The sequence below is a fragment of the Mus caroli genome, unplaced genomic scaffold (genome assembly GCF_978045245.1).
Source record: "Mus caroli unplaced genomic scaffold, Mus_caroli_1 scaffold_13, whole genome shotgun sequence".
NCBI classification, from domain to species: Eukaryota; Metazoa; Chordata; class Mammalia; order Rodentia; family Muridae; genus Mus; species Mus caroli.
The window spans coordinates 111667324-111680512 of NW_028227268.1; the positions used below are offsets into that span (position 1 = coordinate 111667324).

Genomic DNA, 13189 nt, shown 5'->3' on the forward strand with positions numbered 1-13189 from the left:
GTGTCAGAAAATCATCCTGAGATCTTGTGCTTACTTAAAATGGAAAGGAATAAAAGGCAGGACACGAAAGCGTCATTCTGTTCGTCGTTCTGTCCTGAATGCTCCTCTTCTGCTGCCACTTCACCATGTGGCTGAGGTCCAGAGGCTTACCAGTGACTCCCTAGCTGGCCAGCTGAGCTAACTGGCTGTGCCTCTTTCTGTGTATCCGCTCACACTTCTTGTGTCAAGGCCTGAGCTCCCCCCCACCCCCACCTCCTGGTTTCAGAGAGGCTGCAGCAGACTCCCACAATGACTGGGGCTTGTTTTATGCTTGTGTTTGGACTTCACTGGATGGGGCAGACAGAATATTTGTAGAATTTATTTGCCCTGTAATGATAGTCTGTAGTGATCTAAGGCAAAATGTGTACAAAAGGATAGCTACTCTATGCTCCCAGTGGAAACCTCTTGTTCCCAGCTAAACAGAAATGAGTTAATATCATGCTAGAGTCAGGGCTGCAGAGATGGCTTCATTTTCTTATTCACACTTCCATTTACCTGTCAGGAAGGAGGTGAAGATCTGAAGTGGTAGTGATACAGGAATATTTAACCACATACAACATCATGAAAAAAATGTATTAGAAAGGATTGGAAACAATATTGCATATTAATATCTGGTCACACTTATTCACAGTGAGTGCCATAGCACCAGATGCACATGAGCCTCCTGGTTTTGGATGGCTGTACATCTCAAGTCTAATTGTGGCTCACCATAAAGAAAGAAAAATCATAGAAAGAACATGGATGTTCATTGTGGGAGATCTGGATTTTAGAGTTTATCCACTCTTATTGCTATAACTGACAGAGAAATAGATAGTATGTCTTGACATGTCTACATAAATCCAGTTCAATTTTTTTTTTGGCAAGATGTTGTTACAAGGGTCACAATTCAGTCAAAACCAAACAAAAGAATAAAAGAACACAAAATGTGACACAAGCATAAGCCCCCATCTTTATAACAAGCACCTCTGCTTCCCATTGAAGACGCTAACATTTTATTATGTGGTTGTATCTAAATTGGAAACAGTGTGATGGTATCTGAAGCAACAGGTGCTAGGCCGTGCGTGCCCTTGGTGATAATGTAATGATAACAGAGCAATGCTCCTGACTCTCACCAGGACAGACACACACGCACACTAAGGTAAGAATCACAGAAGGGACCTGGGACAGGAAGCTGGGGTAACAGGGAGAAGAAGGAATGAGAAATGGTGATTGCCAGCTGTCGCCAACAGCTGTCGACCTGCTCTTAGGAACCCTCTTGCCTCTGATAGCTACTTGAAAGACAACTTGAGGGCAATGGACTCTCAGCACGCTTCATCACACAGCAATACTCAAGACACACATCATACAACAGAACAAAGCACAGAACAAACAGTGAGGTCATGCAAAACCCTCCTTTACCAGCTAAAGAAAAACATCATCAACTTCTGATACAGCATATAGCCACCTTCAAACATAATTTAATTACTTGTGGACATAATATGAAACCTTATCTTAAATACAATAGTTTCAAAAAAATGCTGTTACAATATAAAACCACAACAAAAGGTGTGCAAATTGACGTTTATATTGGCTAAAAAAGGCAGTGAGACGAAGGGGCAAAGCATTCTAAAAAAGAGCTCATGAAGCCACTATTTACAATTCTGCTTTAATCTCTGAATACCAGTGGTGGGGCGGGAGTAGGGTTTGGAGCCATCTTCCTTGGACCACATTTAATGGCTCTCATGGCTAAGGACGAGTGAGCAAGAGCTGCCTGCTAACTGTAGGCTTGGGAGGTTGACACCTGAAATATATGAATTTGGGTAAGGCTAGTCTGCCTTTTGACCTGTATATTGAACAAAATCTTTTCACAGCTATAGTTCCTCAAATTTTCCGCTCTTCAGTGTAAATCCTTATATTTGCAATTTTACTTTCACTTTCAAAATGCTACACTGTTTTAGAAGCAAATGAAAAAGATGCCATACTGTTTTAGAAACAAACACACACTTTTGAACTTTTTGAACACAGTTCACACCTTTGTGAACTCTGTCCCTGCACTTGAACTCAGAAGTATTTGAAGTGTGTTTGCAATGCTGATCTATAGAATTCATCAGCATTCCAAAGACACAAGTACAGCCCGAGGCTGCCTACTGGGAAAGGCTTCAAGTGCTTTTTATTTTTAGAAATCCTGCATACTTCAGAGTTAAGAGTTTAGATCAGTGGTTTGCTCCCATGAACACCTGGGAAGACAGTTTAGGTATCAGCTAGAATGTTCCTGGCATCTACTGGGGAGGGACCAGGGGTAGTAGTAAGCAATTCACAGAACAATCCCTACCAGTAATGATCAAGCCCTCCTGAGAGCTGAGACTAAGAACTCCGTTTAGCTCAAGAGCTGTTCATAGACCATCTCCCCTCTAGTTCTTTGGAATCACCTCAGGAAGTTTCTGTGAAGACAGTGCTGTAAACGTTTACAGTTATAAGCTTTTTGTTTTGTTGAGGTGGTGGATGGTAACAACCCTAATACTGACTCTTAAGAGAGGCCTTTCTGTTGGGAATCTTCAGCTAACTGACGTGGCTTCAGCGTGACATCCCTGTCTTGGTCTGGCTATACCAGATCCCACCTCTACCTTTCTGTGATATGGTGGGCATACCTCTCTGGGAACCTGTACTGGTCACCCTGTGTCTCCAAACATTACACCATTCTAATACCTCTACTTGGTAAAGGTTGCATGGCCCCTGTCTTATTTATGTGAAAACACATGCTACTTGGTGTTTATACGAGAGAGCTTCGGAATAGTTAACAATTTTGTTTAAAAGCGTGGATATTTTGTGTTTTAGCCACAGAGATGCTGGGCTCATTTCTTCCATCTAAAAATGGTCATTCTTAATAATGGTTTTATAGGTTTTTCAGACAAAATAACATAGAGAAAGACATTTATCAAGATAGCCAAGTCCATATCTATAATCAGAACAGGGATTCAATTGAAGTGAAGGATGCCTTGTGCTTTTGTGGAATAACAGGTCCTGGTACTATCAGCTCAGGGAAGCACAGGAACCAGGATAACTGAGGATGGGGCTTGGAAGAAAGCTTTGGCTTCCAAGAAGTTTTACAGTATCAGAAGTTTAGAATAAGGTCTCAATTTCAGGATTGGGTTCTAAAATGCAGTGATGAGCTTCAGGGCCATCAATGGCATGGAAACGATAAGAGAGAAATGATCACAAGAGCACTGAGCTCGTCTTACTGGGCAACAGACCCTCTGGAGGCCGGGTTGATCAGGCAAATGAAGAAGAGTCTTCGAGGCTCTCCAATCCCTTCCCTTCAGCACATTGCACAACTTGTCCAGACACCATATTGCCATACAATATATGACTTAATAGTCTTTCAAAGTTCAACCTTTGGCCTTGGTCTCTGCACAGGCTGATGTCCCTGTTCCTCCCCAGCTGCCTTATATCTGGTCCTCTGGCTCACCTGCAGAGCTCCCTGAGATGGCTCAACCCCAGTGGCTGTGCTGTCTTGGAGGATTTGGAGAATCTTTGTGGCATAAACTCTGCTTAGGGCAAGATCCACCTTACTCCTTCTTGGATAATTGTTTTATTCACTTCTTGAAGATTCAGGCTCTGTTTTGGGGGGGTGGGGTGGGTGGGGTAGGTGGGGTGGGTGGGGAGAGTGTTAGGAAGCCACATATCAGGGAAATCTCAGCTATCAGTGAACAAAACTGGCTAGAGGGATGGATGTTGTGAATGTTCCTGATGCAATGCAATCCTGGCACTAACATTAAAAACTTATCTTCCAACGCAAATCAAATGCCAAACAACCAACATAAAATAACAAATGCTGCCTGCAAATCCACTCCCAACATTGTCCGCTGTGGGTCCAGCTGCCGGGAAGGAGGCATAACCAGCTATCTTTGTGCTTCAGTGGGGCCTGGATGGGTTTAGCTCAGGTGGTAGCGATGCTCCCCCCGCGTGATATGGGATGAGAACTCGTACCTGTCCTGGCTGTGATAACCACACATGTTACACTCAAAGGGATCCCGAAAGCCATGGCAGCCCATGTGAATGGTATACATGACGTGATCCAGGAAGAGCACGCGGCAGTGTTCGCACTTGTACACCTTCAGCTGCTCGCCACTCGTGCTGACCACACGGAAGGCATCCTGCGAGTTCTCTGAGGCCGCCCTCAGCACCTCGTAGGCGCGCTGCTCCTCCTTGAGAGCCAGCCCATTGCGTGCATGCGGGTTGATGTGGTTGGTTAGGTAGATAAGGCCGCTGCGCTGTTCCTCCGCGTTGCTCTCTGTATCTGTGGAGTCTTGGCAGCTGTTGCTCGGGGAGGCCTCCCGTTCCGATGACACAGACTTGGCCTTGGACAGCAGCAGCAAGTTCTCCACGGCGTTGTCCTGTGCTGAATGGTTGGACCGTGGGGGGCCATCTGAGGGGGGCTTGTGCAGCTGGTACATGGAGCTGATGACTGGCACCACCTCGGAGCTACCGGGGGGTGTCTGCACCAATGGGCGCAGGGACTCAGCCCCCAGGTAGTTGATGGCATTGTTGATGGCCTGGTCCATCACGTGGGATGTCATCATATCCTCTTTCTCATAGTTGGCACTGTCATAAGGCATGTCTGACAGGCACTTGTCTCCTGCGGGAAGTAGATGATCATAAGTGAAATCGACACCCAGCGGTTGGATGGTGTTCTAGTGTCACAGCAGACAGGGCACATCTGCCAGGGCTCAGGAGGGATAAGGTGCCATCTTTCCCAGGGACTTACTATGGTAGGTTCTTCAGGAAGTCCTATTTACCCATTAATGAAAAAGAAACTAAAGATTATCCATGTCAGCTTAAAGAGGGCATATTTCACAGGGGTAAATCCCATATTTCATTAAGTATGATAAAGTTAATACAATTATATTTAATTTAAATATTTTAAAAGAGCATTCTAAATGTATACTGTTTAATTTATCCTAAAATTATTTAATAAAAATACACAGCCAAGAATTAATGATATTTAATAAATTTAAGATACTATATTACATTTATCATTTTAATAATCTTAAAAATGTTCTCAAAACATGATTATATATTATTTATAATAAACTATATATTTCTTATAAATATTTGAAAAGTGGATGGGTTCCAATGCATGGTGAAGTTGAAGGAATACTTAAACATAATTGTATGTACTCTTTCTTCATAGTCAGCAGTGGTGAATTAGCTCAGCAGAAACAGGAAGCAGGAAACAGAGATGATCTATTTGAGTAGGCTTGGAGGTGGGCACCATTCACTTACTGTTTACAAACACAGCTAATACTAAAGATGAGCAGAACTAAGAATTCAGTGGTGGCCAGACCTGGGACTCAAGAAACTTACGGTCTCGTATGGTTAGCTTGTAGGACTACATGAACTCTGCTACTGTCTGGACCTTCGATGTCCCCAAAGGCCCATGTTTTCAGGTATTGTCCAACCTGTGTTATGATTGTGGCTGAACCCATTTGTAGAGAACAATGTCTTATCACAATGTCCCGGAAGCTTAGTGTCTACCCAGGGACATGCTGTTGTTGGAAGGTTCTCGACTCTTTAGGGAAGAAGGGCCTAATGAGAAGATTTTAGACTTGGGGGACTTTATTCTTAAAGGGGGTCCTGGAACTCTGACCCCCATATATTTCCCTTTTGCTTCGCAGCCACAAGACAACATTTCTACGCTATAACCTTGTTGTGCTTTCTTGCCACAGAGTCAGCACAATAGGGCTAACCAGTCATGAAGAAGGATCCCCCAAGGCTTAAGTCAAACCTCTTCCTTTTTACAAATTGGACATCTAAGATATTTCCCTATCATAATGGAAAATCTGGCTAACACAATCTTCCCTGGCAATGGAAGAAGACGAGACCAGATTTGGCTTCAGATATAGTTTTGGAGTAAAATGTTTTATAATGAAATAAAATGAATTTCCTTAAACATTTATTTTCTAAATACATTGATGTGAAGTATAACATGAAATCATGACCCAGAGAAGACATTCATTCAGTAAATGGATAGTTTATATTCCTGTTGGCAGAGGTAGTCACTGAGTGCCCTCTCAGTGAGAAGAAGGCACTTGGCAGCCTGCCGAATCAGATGCACTTTTAGACCTCACCTCCCACAATGCCTTTTTCCTCTCTTCAATATGTCTGCCTCAACAGTGGGACTAAAAGGAAAGCCAGTGAGAATGGATATGTATCCTTGGATACACACAGCTAGCAGTGGAGATACACACTAAATGATGACAGAAGACTCCATCCCTATCTATGAAATCCCATGATCTCAGGAAGGCTTGCTACCAGAGTGTTGCATAGGTTTCTCATCTCATAAGAGCCAGCTGGGGCTTTTTGTATCTTACTGTTGGAAACAGAAGCAGTGAAGATCCTGAGGGGACAGAGAGCCTGGAGCTTTGGTGACAATGTAAAGGTTCAGGGGACAGAGCTCTTGGGGGCATAGGGAATGTCCAAGTACGGCTGGGATCATATACTGAAACCTTAGACTAGACTGACTTTATTAAAATAAAAAGGGGCACTGATGAAGGGTCTGAAGAAAGTGAACTACCCAGCCACAGTGGGGCAACAGACTGAGCTACCAGGGTGACAGGCTGCTCAGTCAGGTGGTACCTGAAGGCAGCTGATGGAGTGGTGGTAGAAGATGATACCAGTGTCTTTCATGCCAGCACTGAGGTCAGCACTTCCCCCAAACTCTTTATCTACAGTAGGAAAAATATTCCACAATTCATAAGTCTAACCATAGTCCTTGAAAAAATAATCAGTGACTATAGTAGCCCTGGAATATATTCCTCCTGATTCAGTATCTTCCTTTGCATTGCATTTTCTTCATCTTCCTGGGTGTGCACCACACAATGGCTTGATTTCATTTGCTTTCATCTACTCATGCCAGAACCAACACATACTCTGGTAATGACATACAATGATCCTCAGGCTACAGGAAGAAAACATGTTAATGTCCAGTTACACACTCTCAGAAACTGGGCAGAGCAAAAGTCATGTGTAGTGGATGGTAGAAACCAGGAAGGGATTTCTCTCTCCACTCAAGGAGGAGAGTTTGTTTGTTTGTTTGCTTTGTGTGTGTTTTTGTGGTTTTGGTGAGAACCCATCTCATTACGTGGACATGAGGAACTCATTCTTGTACTTGCATCTCATTTACTACCAAACCCTAGCAATGGAGGAGGAGGGTGTGGCCTGGTGCCCAGTTCTGTTAGTGTAAAAGTCTGTGTTCTCTCACCAAAGGTGGTACTTTCCTGTTTCTCCTCAGAGCTGTGGTTCTGTGGTTTTCTAAGCAACCACTGAAGCCTGCTGTTTCAAGAAGTGGGTGTTGCAAAGAAAGCAATATACATTCCAGATGAGTATGGTGTGACAAATCTACCTGTAGAATTTCTCTACCCATATGTGAAAAATTAAAAGCTACAAAAGCCCCCAGTGCCCCAGTGAACCAGTGAAATCTATTATTCTATCTATCTATCTATCTATCTATCTATCTATCTATCTATCTATCTATCTATCTATCTATCTATCTAGTCTAATCTAGCTATCCTATTTATCTAGTCTAATCTATCTATTGTCTATCTATCTATCTATCTATCTATCTATCTATCTATCTATCTATCTATCTAGTCTAATCTACCCATTCTATCTATCTATCTATCTATCTATCTATCTATCTATCTATCTAGCCTATCTACTCATCCATCCCTTTCTCTCCCTGTCTCCCTCCTATCTATCTTCTATCTATCCATCCTATCTCTCTATCTCTTTATATCTATCTATCTATCTATCTATCTATCTATCTATCTATCTATCATCTAACCCATATACTCATCCATCCCTTTCTCTCCCTGTCTCCCTCCTATCTATCTTCTATCTATCCATCCTATCTATCTATCTATCTATCTATCTATCTATCTATCTATCTATCTATCTATCTATCTATCCCATCCATCCATCCATCCATCCATCCATCCATCCATCCATCCATCATCTTCTTATTTCTACTTTACATTCAACTACATATGACCAAGGAAAGGAGCAGAAGATTCTTGCCTGAGACTGGACAAAGCTTTGGGTAATGTCACTTCTAGAAACAAAACATTCTCAACATTCCCTCCAAACCCTCACACTGACAGAGTTCCAATGGGCAAATGCCCTCCTCATTTTGATCATGGAGCTGAAAATTCCACTTTCAGGCAGCATATGACATCAGAGACCTTAGCATGTGGGCTGGCTCCCCTGCACAGAAGCAAAGGCCTTGATGAGTTGTACTTCAGGGGAAGTGAGGCCCTGAGATGTCCCTTGTGGAGACAGAAGGCATCATCTGCTGGTTTAGAGTTTTAACCAAATCTGAAAACTCTGAGAGAGCTCTCAAAGGGGAACATTTTAAACAGAAGCCGTACGTACTAGGCCTCACCTGAACTCCCCCAACACCATCCTTGGCATTCTTTCAGGATTTAAAAAACTTATAGTTCTCATAGGAAAAGTCTCAGGTACAATGGGAAGAATGTTGAAATGTCAGTCAAGCCTCATTAGACCAAGTAGAATGAGCAGGATGAAAAGAAATGCCATGGTTACAGGGAAAATATTTTTTGTCAAGAAGGGAAGTAAGACAAACCAGAAAGTCCATCCTAGGGGAAAAAGAAACTTAATTCCAGGAAGAGGAGCAATGAAGCATAATTACTTCATGACATGGGGTAAAACTTTTTTTTTCAAGTTTTAGCTATTTTAGTTTTTAGAATATGCAAGCAGTCAGATTTCGAAGCTATTCAAAGGCAATACTAAAAAAACAAAAACAAAAACAAAAAACAGAGCCGGGCATGGTGGCGCATGCCTTTAATCCCAGCACTTGGGAGGCAGAGGTAGGCGGATTTCTGAGTTCGAGGCCAGCCTGGTCTACAAAGTGAGTTCCAGGACAGCCAGAGCTATACAGAGAAACCCTGTCTCGAAAAACCAAAAAAAAAAAAAAAAAAAAAAAACAAAAAAACAAAACAAAACAAAACAAAACAGAATAAAGGGAGATTTTAGATCTCAGGAATTAAAACAAAATCCAATTCAATACATACTCAATACATGAGTTAAAAATAGCAAACACTAGAATAAACATTGCTAGGAACTCAATTAAATCAGGAAAAATATAAAATAACAGTAAGTAAACTAAAAGAAAATAAAGAAATTAAAATAGCAAAATGCTAACAGACATGGAAACCAGCACTCTTGACTAGAAGTCACATTAGATAGAACAATTGGTACTTATGTAAAGGAATGTTTCCAAAAGACAAGGAAGAAGAAAGGAACCTCTCAGTCTTAAAGGCTACATTTCATGTAGACTGTAAAACACCAAAGAGCTTCTTACTGATGATGGTTGACTTAGGCCCAAGGAAAGAACACTACATATTTTGGGAGAAAAATAATATCAAAGAAAAGAAAATCAGGTTGTACTTGGCACCCACATAATTCAACAAAGAAAAATCTGCCAATGTTAGAGAAGGAAGAGTGGCCGGAGGCTACGCACTCCTGGGGTTACTATAGAGAGGTGACAGGTGACATTCTCAAACTCAAAGCAGAGATGGAGATGGAATGTCTACAAGGGTGCTTGAATGTAAAGTGTATTCAATGAAGGGATTTATCAGAATAAACGGAAATGAGCCTAAGAGACCAGGGTCTGATTCTGTAACCTGTTAAAATATATAGTGTTGAATATCTAGATTATGCAAGAATAATGATTTCTGCATAGAATGTGAATAGAATGTACAATGTAAAAATGAAAGCAATAAAAATGATTGTTTTAAAAGTATTTTTTAGAATAAATTTTTTCCGATAGTCATCCTTTTTGAGTCCCGTTGGGAATGACTGTGTATTTGAGGAGCCTTTATCTCCTAAGACATGTTGAATATGCTGTGGCCACTGTGAACTGATTTTCAATCAATACACGGGAAGAGGGGAAGCCAGGCAACACCTCCAGCCCAGGGAAGAGCAGTTGCAATCTTTCTGAGGTGGAGCATTCAGGAACTTAAAGGCCTTTACTCCACATCTCTATTTGTAGTCCACCTATTATTAATCCTGTCCACTGAAATATATATGGCAGGAAGATATTTACAATGATGTTCTTCTAATTTAATACTGGTAATTTCTGGATGTTGCATTTGGTTTTCTGAAAAACATGAAATACTTCTATCAAAACTCTTACTATCTATTTATCTATCATCTCAAGTACACAAAGAGATATCATCCTAAATGTGGAGAGCAACCTTTGAGGTCCAATTCTCTTCATTTTAGGGAGAAAACTGTGACACAGTAGGAAGGGTGGACAGGAATGTCGTCATGTAGCACCGAGAGGAAGGCAGACAGGAGAGCAGGAAGAGGCACTGGTTAGTGTGAGAACTGCCAACCACCTCTGGGGGAACACCAACAGAGCACAGCTGCTGGGAGTCCTTCCTTGCACACTTCACTTCTGCTATCCTGGTCCTCCTGTTCCCACAAGGCCACTTCCTCTTGTGTTTAACCTCTCCCCTGGAGATTGCTTTCCCCTCTCAGCATTGCTTCACCAGTTTTGTGGATCCCTTTCACATAGAGCGTGTGAATCAAGACAATGCCCATTCACCCAGGAGAGCCATGGCAAAGTTTCAGATGCTCTGTTTGGCTGGAAGTCTCCGGAAGCTTCAGGGCACTGCAGATGCTCATTCCTAAGGCATGGGGCACTCTTCAGGTTCCTAATCGGAAAGAGGAAGTCACACCCTGCCTCCTGAGGTCAGTTACTCTTCACAACCCTTGAACACATTTGCTGCTTCATCTCTGCCAGTCTCCCAGATAGTTCATCATGGTTCCTGTCTTCTGTGTACTCCTCAGGGAGAAGATAGGGACCTGCACCTCATACTTTCCAAAGCCCCAGCCATCCAACAGCTGGCTCCTTGACCAAGATTGCCTCTTTCTTTGATCAGGATATGAAGTCTCCTTTATTCTTTTGGTTCAAAACCTCATACACAGAGAGACAAGTCTATGAACAATATTTCTAATAAGTGGTTTCTGTTTTGTTTTCTAGTGGTCTTTCTTCCCCTCCTTATCAACGCCTAGAACCTTACCTCTGTCTTTCTGCCTCAGTGTAGGTAAAGATCTTTACATCTCTGTAAAGATGTGTGTGTGTCACCAACTTTTTATTTGCACATCCTTTGTAGCACAGCTTCCATGGGGTAGCCTTACCCGGGTAGCATTCTTAAAAGCAATTACATCAAACCCTGAACTCTTATTTTCCAGACTTGGATTTGTCTTTTCTGCAAATGGCACACTAAGCAAGGGAAACCACAGTTTCCTTCACCAGCCCTACCTTGACCTCCATTTCTTCTTCACCAAAGCATTCTTTCAATTACTCCCCATTCTCCTGCCATCTCCCATGTCCAGATAATTTTGACCCATGTCATCTCTATGTGCTCAGCTTCTGCTCCCATTGGGAGCATACCCCTGTTTCTCTGTGATTCCAAATGAGATGCTGCTGCCCAGTTTGGCCCTCAATGACCAGTACTGTTATAGTCAGAACATCATGGCACAGCTTTACTCACTGCTTTCCAGTGGGTACTGCGCAAAGCTGGGAAATACCCACTAGTCCTGCTCTAGATCCCAACAACACCAGCAGAGTAATTTTCCTTGTCTGCCTAGACTCCATGACCCCTTCACTGTATGGCATGCTGCCGAGGTCCTGCCCCTTTCTCAAAGTCCACCTCAGCTTCCCAAACACCTTACTGTTTCTTTCTTGGACATAAGGTTTCTTTTCTTGATAATGATAGTAGCTGATTTTCCTACTGAGGGATTCTAAAATGTTTTATATCTGTGGGGGCATGTTATGCTTCAGGCTGCCTTATGAGACACATAAAGAATGGAACCCAGGCTTGGGAAGGTTGGGTCATTTACCCCATGTTGCCCCCATAGACTTTACGAGCATCTCTGTTCTGACCTAAAGCCTGCCTGTGAGGCTAGTGATGCCATTCAGGCATCTGTCTCCGCTACTTCCTTGTCCTCACAGTGTCCGCCTTAGCTGGCAGGCACGAGGTTCTTGTCTATGACCTACTATAGGCAACAAGGCGTCATGAACAACTCACTCCCTCTGCATTATTCCGCATAGTATCAAGGACAGGTAAGGATTCAGTGATCAGAACAGCAAGTCTAGCTGTACCCTTCCACTGTCTTCTGAGGGGGCTCATCTCTGTTTGGTTCCTATTAGGCCTCACTGTCCTTGGAGGGGAGAAAGAGTTGATGTAACCATGTCAGAGCGCGGCCACAGAAACATCATACCAAAGGCTCCAAATGCTATGACACCCTATCTAATTCCTAGTAAAAGGTCTATCAGTGTGAATAATATTATTAGAAAAAATTTACAGTATTTAAGAAATAATAAGCTTTTTTTTTTCCAAAAGGGAGATTTTTTTTTGTTTTCCTCTACTTTCAAATAATTTTTATTTGTCTAGAACACCCACATAGTTCTATGTTAAGAGACAGCAAACATTTAACTCTTACCAAGAAATTTCTGAGGCATAGAGCTCTTACGTTTGGCGACATTGCTTGCCAGCCTGTCCAGGACAAGGGACCTCTCTGCTCCTATCTTGCACAGGTCTTCTGCCATCTCGTTGTGGTTAGTTTCTTCCTTAATGACTAAAGTCAAAGACAGTTAGAGAGGCTAGTTTAGAAATGCTTGCACTTCAAGATCCTGCTGTATTCAGTGTTAACTGCACATTTGTCAAGTGCCAATAAGAGCCGTTTTCTCATCCTGCAGCCCCTGGCAGAACCAGCTACCGCAATGCCAATGACTAGCCACCTGCTAGGACTCCATCCTCCACCTGTTCAACCCACATTATCCTTAAGACCAAAATAACAAGCTGCTGTCTACCACACAAGGCTGGACCACAGTGAATTAACTGTGTTACTTTGGAGGGCCTTTTGTCAAGATTGCCTTAACCAAATTTAACAACAACAATGAGAACCAAATATCATCGGGTCCAGAAATGAACAAAGGGTCTAAAGTCACAACTCTATAGGGAGCAGTCCTCAGCCACACAGCACATGTCTAATGACCACACAGCAGTCACACAGGGTAGGAAGCCGAGCATCCATTAAGGTAAACAGAGACATATAGGTTAGCTCATTCCATCTGCTTTTC

The 13189-nt window shown here is 42.5% G+C and overlaps 1 protein-coding gene across 8 annotated transcripts in view; it reads right to left on the reverse strand.

Annotated features, from left to right (window-relative positions):
* Positions 1 to 3653: 3653 nt before the first annotated feature.
* Positions 3654 to 13189, reverse strand: part of Ikzf1 (IKAROS family zinc finger 1) — an 85631-nt gene continuing 76095 nt past the window's right edge. For 5 of the 8 annotated variants that reach the window (XM_029483815.2, XM_029483816.2, XM_029483813.2 and 2 more), the window contains 2 exons: positions 12550 to 12684; positions 3654 to 4654 (listed from right to left, as the gene is read on the reverse strand). In XM_029483815.2, the coding sequence (XP_029339675.1) occupies positions 3951 to 4654; positions 12550 to 12684 (839 nt within the window). In that variant the 3' untranslated portion in view covers positions 3654 to 3950. The remainder of the gene's footprint in view (positions 4655 to 12549; positions 12685 to 13189) is intronic. The other 3 variants (XM_085829109.1, XM_085829107.1, XM_085829108.1) reach the window with 2 other exon arrangements.